Source organism: Ascaphus truei, chromosome 5 (genome assembly GCF_040206685.1).
Source record: "Ascaphus truei isolate aAscTru1 chromosome 5, aAscTru1.hap1, whole genome shotgun sequence".
Lineage (NCBI taxonomy): Eukaryota > Metazoa > Chordata > Amphibia > Anura > Ascaphidae > Ascaphus > Ascaphus truei.
In genome coordinates this window covers 101425402-101446082 of record NC_134487.1, presented here as the reverse complement: position 1 = coordinate 101446082, position 20681 = coordinate 101425402, and the positions used below count along the sequence as shown (strand labels likewise).

Below are 20681 nucleotides of genomic sequence, written 5' to 3'. Positions count from 1 at the left end.
AAATTGTAAAAAAGAAAAAAAAATGCAATACAAAGAAAATTTCATATAAAAACAATTAATAAATAAATCTAAATTGGTAGAACCTTATACAGAACAGATTAAAATGGTACATTATGCTACCATCTACCACTGTATGGGACGCCCATATGGCTGTAATCCTGGGCGTCTTCATAAGTGCAGTCATAATAAGACGAGCAGATAAAAACTAATGGAAACAATAAATAAGGAAACAATTAAACTGGAAATTCAGCATAAAAAACAACCCACAAAGCAGGCGTGGGAGAAACTGATCGGCCTCCGGTGGGAACGTAATGTACTAACCCAAGACAAAATAGAAACATCAAATATGATGGACAGAACAGAAATATTATGACAAAGTCAAGACGGCAGATTCCCTCCTAGCACATAAATGAAATAAATTTAAGACCTTCTCCAATATTGAGCAGATTAGAAATAGCAGGGCCTGAGCGAGCGTCTTAGAATATTTTCATAAACTCTATAATATCCCGAGGTCACCACTGGAAAAAGCAAGGGGGTAATCCAGGAGTTCTAAGAAAAAGCAGGTTTTACCAATGTGCTGCATGCAGACAAAGAGACGCTGGAGGATATGAATTGCTGCAGTTTAAGGTGGCACAGGGTTACAGCTCCTGTGGTACATGCGAGTCCACTAGACTTTTTTGGAAATGTACCATATTGTCTGTAAATCCGCTGTAACCTCTGCACAATGCGAAGAGCCATAAATTGCACATACACAACATTGTTATTTATATAGAAGTGTTGAAATGTAACAATGAAAGGACGGGTTTTATTCATTGTGTTGGGTGGATGTATGTAATAACCTAGCATAATATTTTCTTTAAATGTATTTTTGTGGTGGTCTTTTATAGTCTTATGACTGTGTTATGCTATATTGCAGGGGAGCGCAAACTTTTTGAGCTGCGCCCCCCTGCCTGCTCCCCCTCGCTTTTGCGCACCACTCACCTTGTTTGGCGGCGTCAAATGACGTCCCCCCTGTTGCCATGGAGACGGACGTGTGACATCACTCCGCATGACACCGCTGCGTCATTTGACGCCAGCTCTGCAGAATCCTGGTAAGTGAGTTGCAGAGGCCTCACGCGATCCCCCGGCATTTAATTGAAATGCCTCGGAGAAGAGCACGCGGCCTCTGCAACTGCCCGCCCCCCCCCCCCCCCCAATAAATCCAGGGCCCCCCGCTGCTATATTGTATTGTCACTATAATAGCTATAGGACATGCTGTATTCTTTTTTAAGTGTGTGCTTCCAGTACAGCCGAATGTCAGGATTAAGGATGGCTTTTACAAGGGGTAACAATTTTTGTTCATACAAATGACAGTCACATAGAAAAATTATGTTATTGGAAGCAACAAGTGATTAGACACCATATTATTCATGGTGCATATTTTTGGACAGCATAAGACAGTATGCCCCCTAGCTTAAAGCTGACAGACTGCTTGTCAGATCTAGTTTAGCCTAACAAGAATAAGAACATGTTCTAAAAAAGCTCCCAGAATCAGTGGAGAAATTCACCCAGGAAGTGCTGACTTTACTCAAATACTATGCAAGTGCCATACTCGGAACAGCTGTAATCAGGAAGATATTGTGATTGTCTGACTTATCTGAAGTGAAGGGTAATTTTATACAATCACCGCACTTGTGCAATCTGCATTGCGATGCACGGCTTCTTTCCATGTTAACAAATGGTGGGGGGGGGGGGAAGGTTACAGCCGCTTAGATTTCTGCCTTAAAAAGGTTTCACTAGAAGAGATACAGAGAAATGCATTTCTATTTTCAAGTAATCCAACTAAAAAAAGAAGTTGACATGGCCCCTGTCTTTCATCATAGGGCAAGCCACATCATATACAGTACACATCTGGATATCCCTACATGGAGTCTCAGCATCTGTAACCACTTCACTGCTGGAGAATTGCTGTCCCTTCAGCACTGACATTTGTATTTACTAAAAATTGCAATCTCATAGTTTGCTTAAAGCAGCAGTGCCACCTTGCCTAGGGTGACCAGATTTTGAAAATGAAAAACCGTAACACATAAATTTTTTTTTATTAATACTGCAAATGACATTACCAAAAAAAAATTAATATTAATGATATTTATCGTATAGTGTCACCATTGATGCTGTATTATTCATTCTACCTCTACCTTCTCCCCCATTCTCTCTATCCCTCCCCTACCCGTTTCTCTCACCCATCCCCTCATTCTCTCTCGCCCTCTCCCAGTCTCTCTCTCCCTCCCTCCCCACTCTCTTCTCCCTCCCTACCCTCCCCCATTCTCCCTCTCCACCCCATTTTCTCCTTTTCATCCCCCTTCCCACCCATTCTCTCCCTTCCCTCCCCCAATTCTCTTTCTCCCTCCGCTCCAACATTCTTTCACCCCCTCTATTCTCTCTCCCCTCCCCATTCTCTCTCCCCCATTCTCTCCCCCCTCCTCTTTCTGACCTGCACAGACACCCAGCCACTGACCTGCACAGACACCCACACAGACTGACATGTAGACACACTCAGCCACTTACCTGCACAGACACTCACACAGCCACTGACCTGCAAAGACACACACACACACACACACACACACAAAGACCGACCATCACACAAACATTTTAAAATAATTGTCGGGACACCGGGACATGTGTAGTAAATCCGGGACTGTCCTGGCTAAACCGGGACATCTGGTCACCCTAACCTTGCCTTCCCCCATGCCCTCCCATTTTTATATATGTGGGAAGCACTGGGTCCCCGGGCGCCAAACCACATTTCAGTCCCGGGGATGCCCTGGTTACCGAGATGGTCATGCCAGTTACTTCATGGAGGTTTACAACCCCTGGAGGAAATGGGCAATCTCCATTTTGTGTCAGAGGGGATTGTACCTGCGGCACCTTCCCCGGGAAGCATGTTCAGCTCCGGAGACCCCCGCATCCCACCCATGCAAAAAACAACAAAATGGGTCAAACAAAGAAACAATCTATCTATATCAAACTATACAGAACTGATCCTTTCAGGTTTTCAGATACACTACATTTTCTTCTTTTGCACATATAAATGAATATTTCTGTAGCTTAATATCCACAGACAGTAATTACCTAATGAAAGTATCATTTCTACCTAACACTTTGCTCTACTTTTGGCCGACTGCGGGTACATCGCTCCGGCTAACAAGGTAAACAACATTTTATTTCTAGTAACTACAATATTCCTTCTCATTTTTATTTGACCTATCACAAAATAATGTAATTTAATGCATTTATCAAATAATACATTTTAGGATATACCAAATAAAATACAAATAAATATTATAGTGGTATGTGTCTAATAGGGTCTCCATTTATGCTGTATTATTTCTTTATTTCAGTTTCCTAACAGAACGCAAACTTGAGTGTAGCAAAATGACGGTTTGGTTTATATTAATACCGCTCTATCGCTCCTCCCCCCCCCCCCCAATCCTCTCTCCCCCCACCCCCCACCTCCTCTCACAGTTCAAGGTCCCTAGTGGAAAAAGGGGGCAGGTCCAACCTGGCGGCAGAAACCGGAAGTGGTGACTGACTTCCGGTTCGGACTGCTGGGGCAGGCCCCTCCCTCACCCTTTTCCGCCACCACCATCCTCTTCCGCCATGATATCACCCAAACAAGAAACTGAGACATTTAAACAATTTGGAGAAAATTATCGGGACACCGGGGATGTTTTATGAAAATCTGGGACGTTCCCGACTACCCTGGAACGCATGGTCACCCTACCTACAGTATACAGCATGTCCCGCGCTATATCGGTTTAATTTTGATTTAGTGGAAAACATCATGAGCTCTATTATCTGAGGCTACCATGGTAACCTTTAGGCTGCACTCCATTTTAACCTGCCAGACACTTCATATTTCAAACGCTTATATCTCATGACCGGAACTAAAACAGCGTTAGAAAGGAGAAGAGGAGGAGATCTAATAAAGTAAAACATATTGCAAAGAAGGACAATCAGTGCAGACTGTTACTTTAAAAGCATATTCATGGAATTTTATGGAATTTATGGGGCAATTGGCTCAGGTTAAGAGATACACATTTTTTCATAGCGGTAAGAAATGGATTATCCATGTGTACATTCCATGTTTCCGTTCTTATCATTATCTTGTACCATTTACATGGCTATCTCTGTATAATTTGTATTATTTTAATATGTGTGCTGTAGAGAGCTGAAGGTAAGGGATGTAATATTAATAAGCCACACCCCGGCTAAGCCAATTTCTCTGTCGTGGTACATACTCCACAAGCAATAGCGCCATCAGTCACCCTTTCTGCCCTGATAGAACTTGCAATGTGTTGAAGGACGATGTGTAGTAAGAATGAACTCATTCAAGTCTCAGCGCTTCCTTTTCTAAGACAGTTGCCATCTAATCTCCGATCAGCAAAGTTCTATAGTTCGGACATGCAGGTCTTAAAGAGGGGATTCCAGCTGCATGGTTTTTATTTTATTTTACTTGATCGGTGGTCTCCCAACGTCTTGGGGACTCTCCTCTTTCCGGAGATATTTGGAGTTTTTTGTGCTGGTTTTGACACACACAAAAAATAATAATATGAAAGGTGTGGCGGCGGGTTACAAACACGACCATTAGAAATCAGAGACAATCGCCCAATGATGTTGTGGCTTTTCTATAAGACACTGGAGTGATTCCTGACTGGCGGTTACAGTATGTTGCGGTTTCCCCAGTTTTAACCACTGAGGAGAGGCCTCGGGAGACCTCCTGGTTCCGGTAAGATAAAAGAGCCGGGGATCTGCTGCTTTTATTTATTATACAGTAGGTGTATAAGAAAATAAACATATTTCCTCCAGGATTTACCACCCTCTCATATAGGTAAATCACACCATGAGCCTCCATTTACTGCATTTGGCTCGAACGAGTGCTGCCGATAACCCATAGTTTGCTATTTCAAGTCATCTTCTTGTATTTCATTGAATTACATGGCATCCAGACTAGTCTGCATCTTTAAATTTAGATGCTACAAATTCGGCTTGCACCAAAGCAGCACTGAACGGCTGACTGACATATGCAGCACAGAGAAGGACGATGAACCCTGGGAAAAGGACCAAGGAGAAAAGATTTTTCTATGAAACATGTAATATTTCCACCTGCACAGTGCATATCCCAGTTATCAACATTTTCTATTTCTACCTATATATCACTACATATGCTTACAGTTCTCCAACGACTACTAATGCTTTAAAAATGCAAGCTTTCCAAAAAATAGAAAAAATGACAGGTCCCCTCCTTCCAGCAGAGGCTCCTGCAGCACATTGCTACTCAATATTTTGTACGCCTTTCAGGCTACAGAAGATGAGTTAAATTGGTAAAAAATATATATATCAAATAAAACGTACACAATGCAGAAATACCATTTATAAATACTTGCCAATGCATTGCTGGCACATCTGGGAGCAGAGGGATTACAATGAAGTTTTCACTCCTGGTGCAGAATAAAATCGTGGCCAATGCAGAATCTGCATATACTGTAGGATTTGTAGCCGCCCTGCATCGTGTGTTGCAGGCAAGATCCCCGAGCACAGCCACAGGCTGCAAAGGACCTGCTCTATTATTTTATCTACAGCACAAACACAGCCACTGCACACATCCCCATCTCTATTGCTTAGCTTGCAATGCACTGCATGCCCCCCACGCATTATTACAAGAGCTTTAGCAGAAGATATTGCACAGCACGTACAGTAACACACAGTCATTGCTGAAATGACATGTATAATTCTCCATCCGCGCAGTGAAAGGCACAGATCGCAGCAGATCAGGATCTCCTACCTGCAGCCCTCCAGAGAAGCTTCAGTTTCCTACCCCTGGTAATGCTCAGTGTTTTGGGGAACCAGAAAAAGAGACGTGCGATTCTCCGGATGGTTTTGCCAAGCTCGTGTCTTACTGCCATGACTGCTCGTCGCTACGGGCACACTGAGCTGGTGTCAAGGATCAGATAAATATGCAGACAGCACAAGGGAGCAGACCTCTGCACATCAACGTGTGACATGTTTGCTCTGAGCAGCGCCTCAGCCAGCATGCCTCAAGACCACCTGTTGTCCGAGATCCTCTCTCCCCCCCCTCCCTCCCTCCCTCTCTCAGTCAGCTGGGTCATCCCAGACATGGCTTCTTGTGCAGCAATGGGACATATTAATAGATGTGCAACACTAAAGAACTGCAGGCAGGCTATTGAAATCCTAATCCGGGGCGCCCTTTGCGGTGTTATCAGAGTAAGAAAGAGCATGTATTGTGTCAGACAGAAACAAAATCGTGTTTCACTCCTTGAGTTAGTCCCACTGCTGGAAACTGGCTTCATTCATTCCCAGCATTAGGCTCCTACAACTCAATGGCTGTGCATTGTTCTTTTGCTGTATTTATTAGCTAGTATTGTTATGCTGGATATTAATTTGTATTATAGTGACATTTTTACGGACAAATCTTTTTTTGCACTTTTAATAATTTCCCTTGCGATTTCCCCTCCCTGCAATGTAGGATCCTTAGCAAGACTAAACATTGTGATCCGGAGATTTGTGGGAACACACACTAACATCCTAAAACAAATACAGACATACCCCGGTTTAAGGACACTCACTTTAAGTACACTCGCGAGTAAGGACATATCGTCCAATAGGTAAACGGCAGCTCGCGCATGCGCCTGTCAGCACGTCTTAAACAGCAATACCGTCTCCCTACCTGTACCAAAGCCGTGCGCAAGCGGGGAGACTATAGAGCCTGTTACACATGCGTTATTTACATCAGTTATGCACGTATATGATGATTGAAGTACAGTACATGCATCAATAAGTGGAAAAGGTAGTGCTTCACTTTAAGTACATTTTCGCTTTACATATATGCTCCGGTCCCATTGTGTACGTTAATGCGGGGTATGCCTGTAGTACTGTATATTTCAAACATCAGCGTAGGAAAATAGTGCACTGAGGGCACATTGACTAAGCGCAGTAAGACTCGAAGGCAATGACGACTCATTCAGTTGAGGTGTCTTACGGCTTCGCACCCGCTTCAGAAATGGGCCCAAATGTTCAGCCGGTTAAATCAGAAGTCCTTTCATAATAGAATTTTGGAATACAAATGATACAAATTGGCACTGAAGGGTTTTTGTTTTCTTTCTAAAGTTGCCCAAGTGCAACATTTGAGAAACAAATAACATCAGCGTTGGCAAAGAAAAACCGGCATTACTTCCAGTGGTGTTTTGTACTGGGAGAATCTGCACCACTTGTACCTGGGGTTGCCTGGGGTTGGGGTTGTACCTGGGGTTGCCAGGTGTCAAGTATTGAACCAGACTGTCCTGTATTTGGACACTGTCCAGTAATAAATTAGAGGTAACACTGGGCATGTATGTGTCCGGTGCTACATCTCTGGGCATAGTGACCTGACCAGCTTGAGGGGGGGGCGTGGGATTTCCCCGAGCAGAGAGAGGCCACGGCTGTTGCTTAGGGGCTGCTCAGCTTCCTCCATCCTAATTGTCTGCATTACCCGGCAGCAGCCAATCAGGAGGAGGTGTCAGGAGCCTGGGAGGGGGGCTACAGAGGAGGAAACAGCATGGAGCGGAGGTGTGTGTCTCTCTCTTGAGTGTGTCGCACCTTGTATCATTGTGTCCAATAATTTTGGAGAAGCCACCTGGCAACCTTACTTTTACCCCCGTTTTGCAACATGGCATCTTTGATTGATGAAACAGGATTAAAGACACCAAATATAGCCGCTTACAGAAAGACAGGTACAAAATAATATAAACAGCATCGTAAGCTTGCTTGAATCACTAAATAAAATCACTTTAAGTAAAGTACCACATATTAAATTTCTGGAGCAACCACCTCATCTAGATCCACAATAAATAACGATATACGTACATACACACATACATACATACATACATGCAATAATGCTGTGTACCAGAAATCTGGTAGCTTTACATAAGATGTACAACTATAATTTAGATTATAATAAAAGCCTGAAAATACCTTTGAAGAGCTACAGTATAAGGTCCTGGTTCTGGTGTACATACACGACATTAATCTCTAGGAGAAGGAGTGGCTCAGTGAGTAAAGACACCGATTGACACTGAGATTGTTGCAGGGGAGCCTGGTTCAATTCCCAGTGTCGGCTCCTTGTGACCTTGGGCAAGTCACTTTATCTCCCTGTGCCCCAAACCAAAAACATAGATTGTAAGCTCCACGGGGCAGGGACATGTGCCTGCAAAATGTCTCTGTAAAACGCTGCGTACAACTAGCAGCGCAATACAAGAACGTGCTATTATTATTATTATTAGTGGTACAGCGTCTGCATCTGCCGCAGGCTCCAGATGTATGGAGGCGATCTCCTACGGTACAACACAATCCCCTCTCCTTCCCCAGAAAGATCACACACCAGGCAGGAGGTATAACTGGAACTGATTTATTCTGTTCAGCCGGCACAGCTGTTCAACAGTCACAGCCTCTACCCAATACAGTCTCTGGCTTGTTATCCAGCTGTAGGATGGTCCCTGGATCTACACTAAGGGTCAAGGGCCCCCGCAGCAGTCCTTGTTCTTCCCTGACCCTCTAACAGGGTCAGGGGGAAAGTACACACTCACTCTCCCTCAAAGGGAAGAGGAACAGGGAAGGCCAATAGGCAGGCAACCTGTGGGTGACCTGCCTCTCTCAACTACATTTGGGTTGCAACTCCCATAAGTACAGTAGGAGGAGGGCACCTGGTCTGACCCAGGATTGGGTAGAACCCAAGCCTAGTTCCAACTCCTCCCCTGTCACTCAAGGGTACTGCTGTGAGTGGGGAAAACCCATGATGGATCCTAGCTGGCCTGTTCTCATCAGGACTTACTGCTAGGGAGGGCAGACTGGTAGCCAAAAAACAGTCCTGGCTACATATTTATATATTTTTTAAATCAGCACTTTGACCACAAATGTCAGTTTCCATTTATATAGCGTTTTGCGTCATGGACTTACATAGGAAGATAACTGCATAAATGGGATGTACAGAAGTCAAATAATCAATCATACACGTGCCGCAAGACAGAAACAATTCCCACTGCTGGAGGCAGCTAATGGCTGTACACAATAGATGCAAAGCTGTTGTCAGTCAAGTTTTTGAGGCATGCAGTCAAGCAGAAAGCAATACGTTCTCTCTAGTTTTCGGAGATGCAGCAACTAAAAAAAGTGCTAGAATCTTCCGAATGTATTGTGAAATCCACAAAATGCCTTTGTTAGAGAAATGTTGATGGAAATGAATATTGCCAGGGAATCTCCTAGTAACAGAGCATATTACTCTCATCACAGCTTAGTAATAACTGCACACGTTGCACTGTACTTTCTTCAGTGAGGCATACACCCCTTGACTAGCTGTTACTTCAAGGGGTGTGTATTGGACTTCAGTGTTTGTTTGTTTTTATACAGTCTCGAGTTCGGCATTTGTGACATGTCAAAAAGAATTTCCCTTTGTATCCAGCATGTTATTTTTTGTATTTTGAATGATGTTGTTCCTGGGTGTAACTGTGCCTCCTCTGTGCCTCCTGAATGGCAAAGGCCGAGCGCTGCAGCTAAAGGCAGACTGAGGATTCCACAAGAGAGCGGGCGAGGGATTCAGCTCACATTACCCATAGGGAGAAGTGCCGGGCTCTGGAGACAAAGTGACAGTATTAGCACATCTATCCCATAACTAAACACAAAAAAAAACAACCAACAAAAAAAACACTGCAGTGTGCAATTCCTCTTTTTTCCCCTCTGGCAAAGGAAGTTAGTACAGTTTTATTTTTCACAAGCTGTGCAGCAATTTGCATAGAAACTGTTGGAAGTATTACGGCTTTTAGTCATAAAAAGGTCTACTTTACTTTATGCTAATGCTGTGGAGAAAAGCTGGATCCCCCAGTGTGAACAGGACAAGGGGATGTCAAAATACGTCACTTTTGATGATGTAAAACTGGCATCCTACTGCTGCATTATAACTGCTTTGCAGTGGGAGTTTTTTTAAAGAATCCATTTACTTATTCTGCTTACACATCTATATAAAAGCAGAACCTCAGAGTTTCCCCAACCTACTACTTAATGTCATTCTTGTCATCTTGTGCAACACGTACTTTCCGCAAAGACCGGGCTCAAAATGAAAGTGAAGGGGGTTTTTCTGGCCGTGGCTTCTGTTAGGGACAAGCGACACAGGATTACTGGAGCACTCCGTAATTATATTGCTTGAAATAACTAAGCGGTATTTCACAGGTTGTAAAACAACAGTGCTGTGGATGGCTACGATGCTTTTACTTTTGAGATTTTATAAGAGGCAGCTGGTTTTATTACAGCGTGCTATAATCCTGCAATAAAGTCCTTGAAATAAGATGATGGTAATGCACTGATCCTTAATGACAACTATTAGGGTTACCAGGTGGCTTCTCCAAAAATACTGGACACAATGGTGAAAGGTTCGCCACGTTCGAGACACCCACACCTCTCTGCTCCATGCTGTTTCCTTCTCTCTTTGGCCAGGCTCCTGACACCTCCTCCTGATTGGCTGCATTACCCGGCAGCAGCCAATCAGGATAGAGGAAGCTGCCCAGCCCCCTAGCAACCGCGCTGCTTTGTCCCTGCTCGAGGAAATCCTGCAGCCCCCCAAGCCGGTCAGGTCACTATGTCCAGAGAGACAATACCTGACACATACATGTCCAGAATTAGATAGAGCTCTTTGACAAAGGGACCTGTTCCCGAAACGCGTCAGAGCAGTCCTGTACCCCTCACTTGTTACTCATTAAACTCTTTGAAACCTTTTTGCTGGTCTGTGGCCCCCTTTCTCTTATTTTGCTGTGCTCCGTTTCCTGGACTCCACGGGATATCTATCTGATCTTCTACGCTGGCGTGATGCACGCACCACCACTGGATGAGCGGCTACATCAATGAGTACTCACCTATTTACTCCTTATGTCATTCACACATGCAGTTTGTTCTGAGAGGCTAGGCATGACCCTTATGGTATATATATATAGGCCTGCCAGCCTCTCTGAGACATTTCATTACTGCTTTGTTCACATATTGACAGGAGTTAAAGTCCTTAGGTGTTTTTAAGTCTCACGTAGCTTGGATCATAGCTCAGTCTCCCTCTGGTGTGACCTATGTTAATGGACTTTAAATATACATGTCATGGTCATTACTGAGCCCTGATACTGGGACTAGTTCCTTTAAACCCCATGTCCAGAATTACCTCTCATTTTTTACTGGACAGTGTCCAAATACAGGACAGTCCGGGTTCAATACTGGACACCTGGCAACCCTAACTTACTATGCATCCAAGTACTTTTCTCTGTCTGCCCCAGCTTGCTCGAGTGTCAGGAGGAGTTGGGGAGGAGTTACATGGTCCGCATATTATAATGAGATGGATCAGTCTGTATCACTGTGTTCCACTCTTTTGCCCCCCAAAAAATCTGCCAAGTGAAGCACATCCACAATTCTGCAGCAGACTTAAAGAAGCTGTTCTTACATGTGTCACATCTCTGCTCCAAAAAAGCAGAGCAATGCATCTAAACCAGGGTTAGCCAACTCCAGTACTCAAGGGTAACCAACAGGTCAGGGGGGGAGGGGAGGGAGGGCGAACTGATAACAGATCACAACTATTTGGTTCTCCAACTCTCTTCAATTTCCTTATTTACGTTAACCATTTTTCTGCCAGAAGAGCGTGCATGGCCGCTCTGGCAAAGAAAGGGTTAAGAACAAAGGCAATTTGATCTTCGACTTCCTCCCCATTTGAGATTGCTTATGTCGCCCAAGCATTTTTAAATCAATGTACTGACTGCTTGGGAGAGCGAATTGAAAAGCCTTGTTTTAACAGGCGCCCTGCCCTCATTTTAGCGCCATTTGAAAATGGTTTAAAAAAAAAAAATTTGCACAACTAAGTGGAATAAGGTTCTCCCTCTCTCCCCCTCTCCCTCTCTCCCCCTCGCCCCACGCTGCTTTGTGTACAAATCTAACCAACTATCACTTAGAAAGTTGGCAACCTGCCTATCCGGTGAGTGGCCCCTCGCCGGCTGAGTGACACCGGACGGTACATAGGAACGTGCAGTGATCCCATTGCAGGAGGAAGTGTTGAGTGTAAATGCAGCGGAACACGTCTAACTTGTTAAACACAATCATGGGCTGAATCTGTCCTACAGAGTTTAACCTTCAAGCCTTCGGAAATATGGAACCCATCGTTAACATGCATGTTTCACATACTAAGCAGCAACATTAACTCATGCAAAGCCACCACTGTGATCACTTTGTGTGACATGGGCACACATAGCTGCTTTGTCTAGACCAGGTGTGCGCAAACTGGGGGGCGCGAGATTGTCTGCAGAGGGCGCAGGGTTTATAGAGGCCCCGCCCGCTTCCCGAAGGCACTAAAATGAAATATCGGGGGAGCGGCAAAGGCCTCTGTAAACTAAACTAAACTGCACTTACCTGGGCTCAGACGGCTTCTGGAGACGCGCCGCCCGTGGCAACGTGGCGCCAAATTACATCACGTTACAGTGACAACACGACGCCCAGAACGCCGGAGCCGAGGTAAGGGGAGGGAGGGCGCAGGGAATAAAGATTGCGCTCCCCTGGTGTAGACAACCATATAAAATGTAGACACATTTTGATGCTACATTTCTATTAGGAAATAACTAGACACAAAATAAGTTATGGTGAGTAAAAAAAAGTATCAAAAACTCTGTCGTACAGTGTACAGCAAATAAAAATACCAATGTGAGAACATTCACATCTCAGACAGGTCTGCAGCCCTGCTCCTCCCCATTATCTCTTGGCATTCAATGCATCCACCGCAGCTAGGGATTCTGGGTAATGCCAGGCAAATGAGCACTCTCAGGGTCACTCTTTGCTTCTTGTCCATTACATTACAAAATGATATATATATAGACACATCTAACACCCCCAGCCCTCAGTGAAAAATAAGGTAGATATAACAACAGTCTGTGTATAGTGACAGGGGTTTCATCTGTTCAAAGGGGTTTAGCTCAGCGGTTACCTTACATCTTGGTGAGTCTGTGCCGGCTTGTAATCAAGGAGTTAATAAGGAAAAAGGGTGCCAGGAACTTTGCGCATATCTGCATTCATCAGGACAGGTTTTACGCTTATAGATAACTTAATAACTTAGACATTCTTCACCTTGAAGTCTTGGACAGAGGCTTCTCTAGCCCTTCTGTGACAGAATCCTGCAATTATTCTAGGTCCCTACACTGAAAGATACGGTCCCTGCCTGGAAAACAATAAAGAAGGTTGCTCCTTACCCCACAGGCCTGCTAGCCTGGAGACCCCCTTTGATGGGTCTAAATCTGGGGTGGAGCATAGTACAGGATCCCTGATGTTAGTGATCCCTGGAGGTTCCTGAATGGTAAAGTCCTCCTTGGGGGTCTGGGGATAAAAGTGCGTGTCCCCAACTTTTATATCTATCTAGGGTGTAGCCAAGTCTGCCCCCAGTAACTGGGCAGACATACCTGTTGCCACTTTATCACTCCACTGAGCATGTGACTCTTCCAGAAGTCACAGGGATGTGAAAGGGGTAACATATTGGACATATTATAGTAGCCACTATTACTTCCTCACATGTCTAGCCTTGTGAGGGCTGTTTAACCCCGGCACTGCCTGCAGCTACCAGGGCTGACATGCAGGGCAAGGGGAATTCAAAAATCACTAAGGGAATTTAAAAAATGCCTAGTTCTCCAAGGGCCATAGCTAGTCAAGGCTTTGGTTAACCCTCTCACTGCCAGAAAGGCCTGCAAGACATTGCTTTCCATTGATATACCATCTTGTCAGCGTTGTAGCTGCTCTACCAGCAAAGGGGTTAAAACCAATAAAGCACATACATATATACATACACACACAACACATATATAACCAAAATCAATCAGAAACTTTTTAGTATTTCTACGGTCACCTGATCATTGGGCTACTTTACTCCCCACCTGCGTAAGTCACAAAGCGGTCACTGAATTGCTGTTCCTATGGTAACTGGCTGCAGCCGCCGCACAGCAACAAGGACATTTCCAACACCATTTTTTTAATTTGACTTTAAATATTCCTTAAGAAAGGGTTTGCGTTTCACAAAGCATTGCATTTTTAACACTAAAAATGGCATCTGTACGTGTTAATATTTATCAATTTGTTGTTTCTTTTAGCAGGAAAGCGGATTAGGCAGGTAAATAAAAGTCTCTTCTCCTCTATGAAAAACTGAGGAAAATAGGGTTTAGAAATATACAGCTGACTCCAGTTATAGCGCGGTGCTTGGGGTCCAGAGGCTCTGATTGCACCCCTCAGGGGTTCCGAGCCACCGGAGGGGGACAACTGGGATAACTCTCTCAGCTGTCCCAGACCCGGCTGTGCCGCGGCACCCCACTGCAGGACTGACCCGGCATCGGCTTTGTATGTCTGTGTGTGTCTGTGTGTGTGTGTGTCTGTGTGTGTGTGTGTGTGTGTGTGTGTGTCTGTGTGTGTGTCTGTGTGTGTGTGTGTGTGTGTGTGTGTGTGTGTGTGTGTGTGTGTGTGTGTGTGTGTGTGTGTGTGTGTGTGTGTCTGTGTGTGTCTGTGTGTGTCGGGTAAAAAACATACTTGGAGAGGTTAAATACCTGAGGCTGGGGGGGTGAGGGGGGGGTTAAAAACAGAACTGAAGGGGTTAAATACCTGAGGCTTTACCTGGCTCTCTGACAGCACAGTGGGTAGTAGGATCAGACTGACAGAGATCCCCCAGAACAGAGAGCGTCCGAGCGACTCGTCGCCACGGTAACCAGCGTCAAATGACATCGCGGGGTCAAGTGATGTTGCGTTACCATGGCAACGTGATGTCACATGACCCCACGACGTCATTTGATGCTGGAGCCGAGGAGGAGGAAGGGGGGCACAGGCAACAAGCTCCCTGCCACCCGGCACATGACAAGCTCAAGTCACCTCAGCAAGGCACAGGAGAGGCTAGAAAACGGCATGGTAGGAGATCTACTGCATATTATTGGGAGCCACGCTCACATCGCGTTATAAGCGGATTCGCGTTGTAACGGATCGCGCTATAACGGGGTTGAGCTGTATAGAAAAAGAGAGTTACTCTCTCTCTGCAAAACTATGATGTTCCCCTTGGGAGGGGACATACAATAATGCAGTCATTCCTAACAGGGGGTTCGTGAGGAGTCTCCAAGGGGTTTGCCAAAAAAACAAACATGTAATGGCTGACCCTAGGCATTATAGGGGGGTGTTCCTCAGCCCATGGGGGTCAATGTAGTTAGGCCCCAAACTGCACCCTGGCGTGGGTGGTATAGTGGTCAATTACAACAGGAGCTTCTAAAGTTCCTCGCAACAACTTTTTGTATCCACAGCGGCAAGGCATTGTGGGGCGTGACTTTGGAAGTTCCCGCGGTGATTGACAGCTATGTCACCAGTGCTGTCTGCGCACACGGAGCTGCAGTTAGTGCAGTTAGGGACTTATTAGGCTTCCGTTCCATCCCCATGAGCTCAGGACACTGTACTGCCTGTTTTCATGGCAAAAGTCTGACGGGTGGGCATTAGGAATTCATAATTCGGTGTTTGCAGAACAAATATTTTCTAGCAGGCAGTGCGCAATGTAAAAAAGGTTGGGAACCACTGCAATAATGTCACTAAGCTTTGCAATTGGCCTGATATTATCCAACACATTCTCTACAGTAATATTTCTTCCTTATACCGCAGGAAACAGAAAACTCCATTTCCTTCTAAGGAATTTAGTCATAATTTTTTTCTTATTTAGCACAGACCACATGGGCAGCGCTGTACATACAATTCTGCAGGTACAATAAGCCCCTGCTCTAAGGAACTTACAATCTAATTTTGCAGCTTGGGACACAAGGAGAGTCAACACTGGAACCAAGATCACCTGCTTCAAAAGTATTATTTCGTTGTGCAATTCTCACAGACTTAACTGCATGTCAACTGTGTGCTAGTAATTAATTTCTTGTTTTGTAGATTCATTTCCCAGACAGTTAGCTGGTTTAATAAATAGAGGACGGTCTGAAGACATGACACTGTTAACCAGAATTTCGTTGACTGGCAGTTTTAGTTGCATATTATACAAGACATGACACAGGGAAGAACGATATAAATAGATATCAGTGAAGAGTAAAATGAAACATTATAATCTAAGTGACGTGTTAGGAAATATATATAGAGAGAAAGATTACATGGAAAAGTTTTATATGGTTAGGTCGGGAGGGGAAATGTACTCGCAAGGAGTCGTGTTGTTACATGACAGTGCCTTGTAAAGGTGATTTTTCAGCTGGGTCTCACAGATGAGCAGATTGGAGGGAGGGGTGGGAAGGGATCCAGAGGTAGAGGGCAGTATGGAGAAAGATTTCAGATGGGACACAACAGTAGACATGTGAGACAGAGAGGAGATGAACACACGAGGCAAGCAGTTACAGATCTAGAGAGAAGAGCAGGGGTATAAGGAGGGCCAGATGAATGAAGAGCCTAGAAGGAGAGGAGATTAATCATGTAGGTAATACTGAATTTAATTCCCACAAAAAAAAAAAAAGAGAATATACGGAAAGAATTCTGTAATCTCAATGCAAATTAGTGGAAGGTTAGAGCATATCTCCCTCACTTCCAATTTTTCAACCTTTCCATGCTGAAATTACACAGGTGGTCCCTAAAATGGGATCGCGACAAAAGCACCCACAGATAAATGCACTCAAATATTGATTAGTTAGATCATTAATATGTTCAAAGATAAAATGTCTTTATAGAATAGCCACAAAAGTGAAATAATAAGAACGGTCCTACACTCAAAATAAAGCCCCCTTTCGCTTTAAAATCTTCCTTTAATTACGAGAAGATATACCAGGTGTGTATACAAAATATTGGAACATTAATTAAATACATAGTAAAAACACGGTGAGGAGATCGCTGGAAAATACCAAACACCTGTAGTCAGTATAACGATAACTACATTGTCTCTGAGTATCTGGCATGGTGAGCTATGATATACACAAGGTAAATCAATCATGTGTGTATGACGTATCTATGATATAGCTCACTGCAATAGTGTAATATAAAATACTAGCTGTACCCAATGTACCATACGCTGATCTAAGACAGGGGTGCGCAAGATTTTTCAGGGGGGGCGTGGAGCGTAGCAGGGAAAGATTGCGGACCCCTGATCTAAGACATTGGAAAGGTTATTAAACATTACTCTTTGTTTCCACTCCACCCTGTAATGCCTTGCAGTCTCATCCCCTCTTCCCCACCTTACGCTCTCCTCCATCATGCCCTGCTCCTCTTGGCATTCCCTGCCTTATTTCTGTCTGATCCTCTCTGTGCACACTACTGTACACTCCCTTCTCTCCCACTCATCTCATCTGTTTCCTCCCCGCTCTCTCTTTACACTCCCTCCTGCCGATGAGCACACTGCTCTCCATTCCCTCCTCCTCCTCATCCCTGTGTCCTCCTCTCCTTGCTGTCTCTCGCTCTTCTCCTTTTTGCACTCCCTGCCTTAGTGTGTCTGCTTCTCTGTGCATACTACACTCCATCCTCTCCTTGCTGTCTCCACTGCTATTAAAAACCCCTCTTCTCGTGTTTCCTGGGTGAGTGAGAAGCAGCTCAGTCTATCACAGAGGGGGAGGGATGTATATCTTTATTTATATACTCCCGACAGTTTACTCAGTGCTTTACAAAGACAATACAGTGCAAGGAATTATAATACAATAAGTGCAGCAACGTCATTCAATAGGAAAGGAAATCCCTGCCCAGGAGAGCTTACAATCTAAGTGATATGTAGAGACAGCAGGTGAGGAAATAAGTGCAGTAGATGGCAGTGCTTGGCCACAATGGTTGGTAGGAGTGACTGTGTGTGGGGACAGAAGCCATGAATGCAGGCTATTGGGATGCTTCTTTTGAGAGGTGAGTTTTAAGGTTGGTTGTTACTTAATTAGATTGGTTAACACCATTAGCAAGGAAAGAAGAGGTAGGGAGGCGTGGGCGAGGGGAGGTGTGTATATGGCTGGGTCCAGCAACAAGGAGGAGGAGTATAGAAAGAGGTGAGAAGAGGATTTATGGGGGGCAGGGGGGGGGGCTTTTTATTGAGGGATGTAGAAGTTGTTGGGAAAGGTGTGTAAATAGTGGTGCAGTGTATGGTCTCAAGCATAGGTGGAGGGGAGTTGGAGAGAACAGAAAAGTTTACAAAAAGGAGAGAGGAAAGAACAAACAGATAAAAACAATAGGGAGGGCATAATGAGATGCAGGGACAGAGGTGCTGTGGGAGGAGAAATTTCCCAGGTAGTAGAGGATAAGAAGAGGAGTAGAAAGAGCAGGTGTATAAATCAGGCTTCGGAGGGCCGTGTAGCACTGAAGGTTAAACTATATCTTACAAAATTAGTTTTTAGATGTGAACAAATTGTCATTATTTAGAAAGCCAAGTTCTCGCAGTTGCAGGGTACATGATGAAGTACAGGCATACCCCGCATTAACGTACGCAATGGGACCGGAGCATGTATGTAAAGCGAAAATGTACTTAAAGTGAAGCACTACCTTTTCCCCACTTATCGATGCATGTACTGTACTGCAATCGTTATATACGTGCATAACTGATGTAAATAACGCATGTATAACAGGCTCTATAATCTCCCCGCTTGCGCACAGCTTCGGTACAGGTAGGGAGCCAGTATTGCTGTTCAGGACGTGCTGACAGGCGCATGCGTGAGCTGCCGTTTGCCTATTGGGCGACATGTACTTACTCGCGAGTGTACTTAAAGTGAGTGTACTTAAAGCGGGGTATGCCTGTACAGAGTCCAATTGTATTCTTCACCTCCAATTTGAACTCCACAGACACTTCATATGTGACACTTAAGATGTTACACATCCAATGTGCAGTCTTATTACACAGGATGTGCAGTCTCATTGGCTGTCCCTGGGTGAGCAAAAGGTCGATCATCCTATCACAGAGGGGGAATCTAATCTCCCAAGAGAAGCAAGCAACTGCAGCTGCTGGCTAATTGAGCAGGCTGAACTCCTGGTTGCTCATGGGGTTTTAAAAGTCTGGAAGTGTTTTAAGGCAGACACAGAGCTGCCATGAAGTGAGAGAGACTGATTTGTTGCCAGGAGAGATAGAAAGTGCTACCCAGCTAAAGAAGAGGCTGGCACAGTTCCTTAGACCCACTGGACGGTGGTCGCGGAGTCTGCTGGGACAGCCTGGGTCTTAATCCCAGGAAGAAGAAGGAAGGACGAGAGACCGTGCTGAAGTGGGGATGTCCTGCCCTTAACATTGGACTTACAGAGGAGAGATTCTCTGAGCTCTCGTGGGGCTGAGCTCTCGTGGGGCTGAGCTCCCCTAGGAAGGAAGGACGCAAGACCATGCTGCAGTGGGGACATCTGCTCCAAACCCTGGAGTAACAGATAAACAACACACTTTATTGCTATGCTCAGAGACTGTATATGTTAAGATACAATAGTACCTGTTTGGGGTGGTAACCAGCCTAGCTGTCCATCCAGGTAGTAAGGGTTGAAGCTGAATGTGAAGTTAGTCTCCTAAGAGGAGTAGGAATTTATTTTATGATTTATGATTATTTTATGATTTTGTTTTAACTTAAAGGGACGGTGGGCCTTTTATTTAGCCTTGTAAATAAACCCCATATAGATAAATGCTACGTTTCCTGCCTTAATCTGGGACACGAGATCCTACACTGTGACGGAGGCCTTAGTCCAGTTGCGATAGTGCAGAATAAATGAGTTCTTCAATATTAGGTGATACCTTTTTTTATTGGACTAACAATTTATGTCATAGGACAAGCTTTAGAGAGTTCTCCTCTTGTTCAGGTCAAGCAAGTCATATATATATATATATATATATATATATATATATATATATATATATATATATATATATATATATATACAGTGCTCGACAAACCCGGTCGCCAACTCGCCAGCTGCGATCGGATATTGGCTCGTGGCCAGTAACCTTTCCCCTGCTCTGCAAAAAAAAAAATCCCGTTCGGAAAAAAAAAAAAATTTGAAAAAAAAAAAATCGTAGCTGATTGGCTGTGACGCGGGATGGAGTTGCCAGGACTTCAAACCGCCCTTTCTGCATGGGTAAGTAATGGGGGGGGGGGGGGGTTGAGTGCGTGCGTGCGCGTCTGCTGCTGCTCCTCCTCCTCATATCCTGCTGTATAATTCTGTCAGCTCCTATAATTTACAATTTACTGATCCGGTCATGGAGGAGTTTGGACAGATGCTTCAGGTGGGGGGAATTTAATGCACTTTAAATATTTATATACTGTATACACTGATACATCCTTCCCCCTCTCTCCGGTGCTCCCGCTGCCCGCGCGGGTCTCAACATACTGTAAAAGCCGGGGTGTTTCCCTCCCCTCCTCCCGGTGCTCCCGCTACCCACGCGGGTCACATGCTGAAGTAACCGGGGTGTTTCTCGCCCCCCCCCCCCCATCCTGTGTTCCCGCTGCCCGCGCGGGTCACATGCTGAAGTAACCGGGGTGTTTCTCTCCCCCTCCCCCCCATCCTGTGTTCCCGCTGCCCGCGCGGGTCACATGCTGAAGTAACCGGGGTGTTTCTCTCCCCCCCCCCCATCCTGTGTTCCCGCTGCCCGCGCGGGTCACATGCTGTAGTAACCGGGGTGTTTCTCTCCCCTCCCCCCATCCTGTGTT

The 20681-nt window shown here is 44.9% G+C and overlaps 1 protein-coding gene across 2 annotated transcripts in view; it reads right to left on the bottom strand.

Moving 5' to 3' along the window:
- The window catches only part of RASSF3 (Ras association domain family member 3), a 175802-nt gene that overhangs the window by 129782 nt on the left and 25339 nt on the right, over positions 1-20681 (bottom strand). Inside the window, exon 1 of one of the 2 annotated variants that reach the window (XM_075600341.1) lies at positions 5828-6084. The exons of the other annotated variant lie outside the window; for it this stretch is intronic. Coding sequence (XP_075456456.1) covers positions 5828-5948 — 121 coding nt within the window. The 5' untranslated portion in view covers positions 5949-6084. Of the gene's footprint in view, positions 1-5827; positions 6085-20681 lie in introns of those variants that run through there. 2 annotated transcript variants of the gene reach the window in all.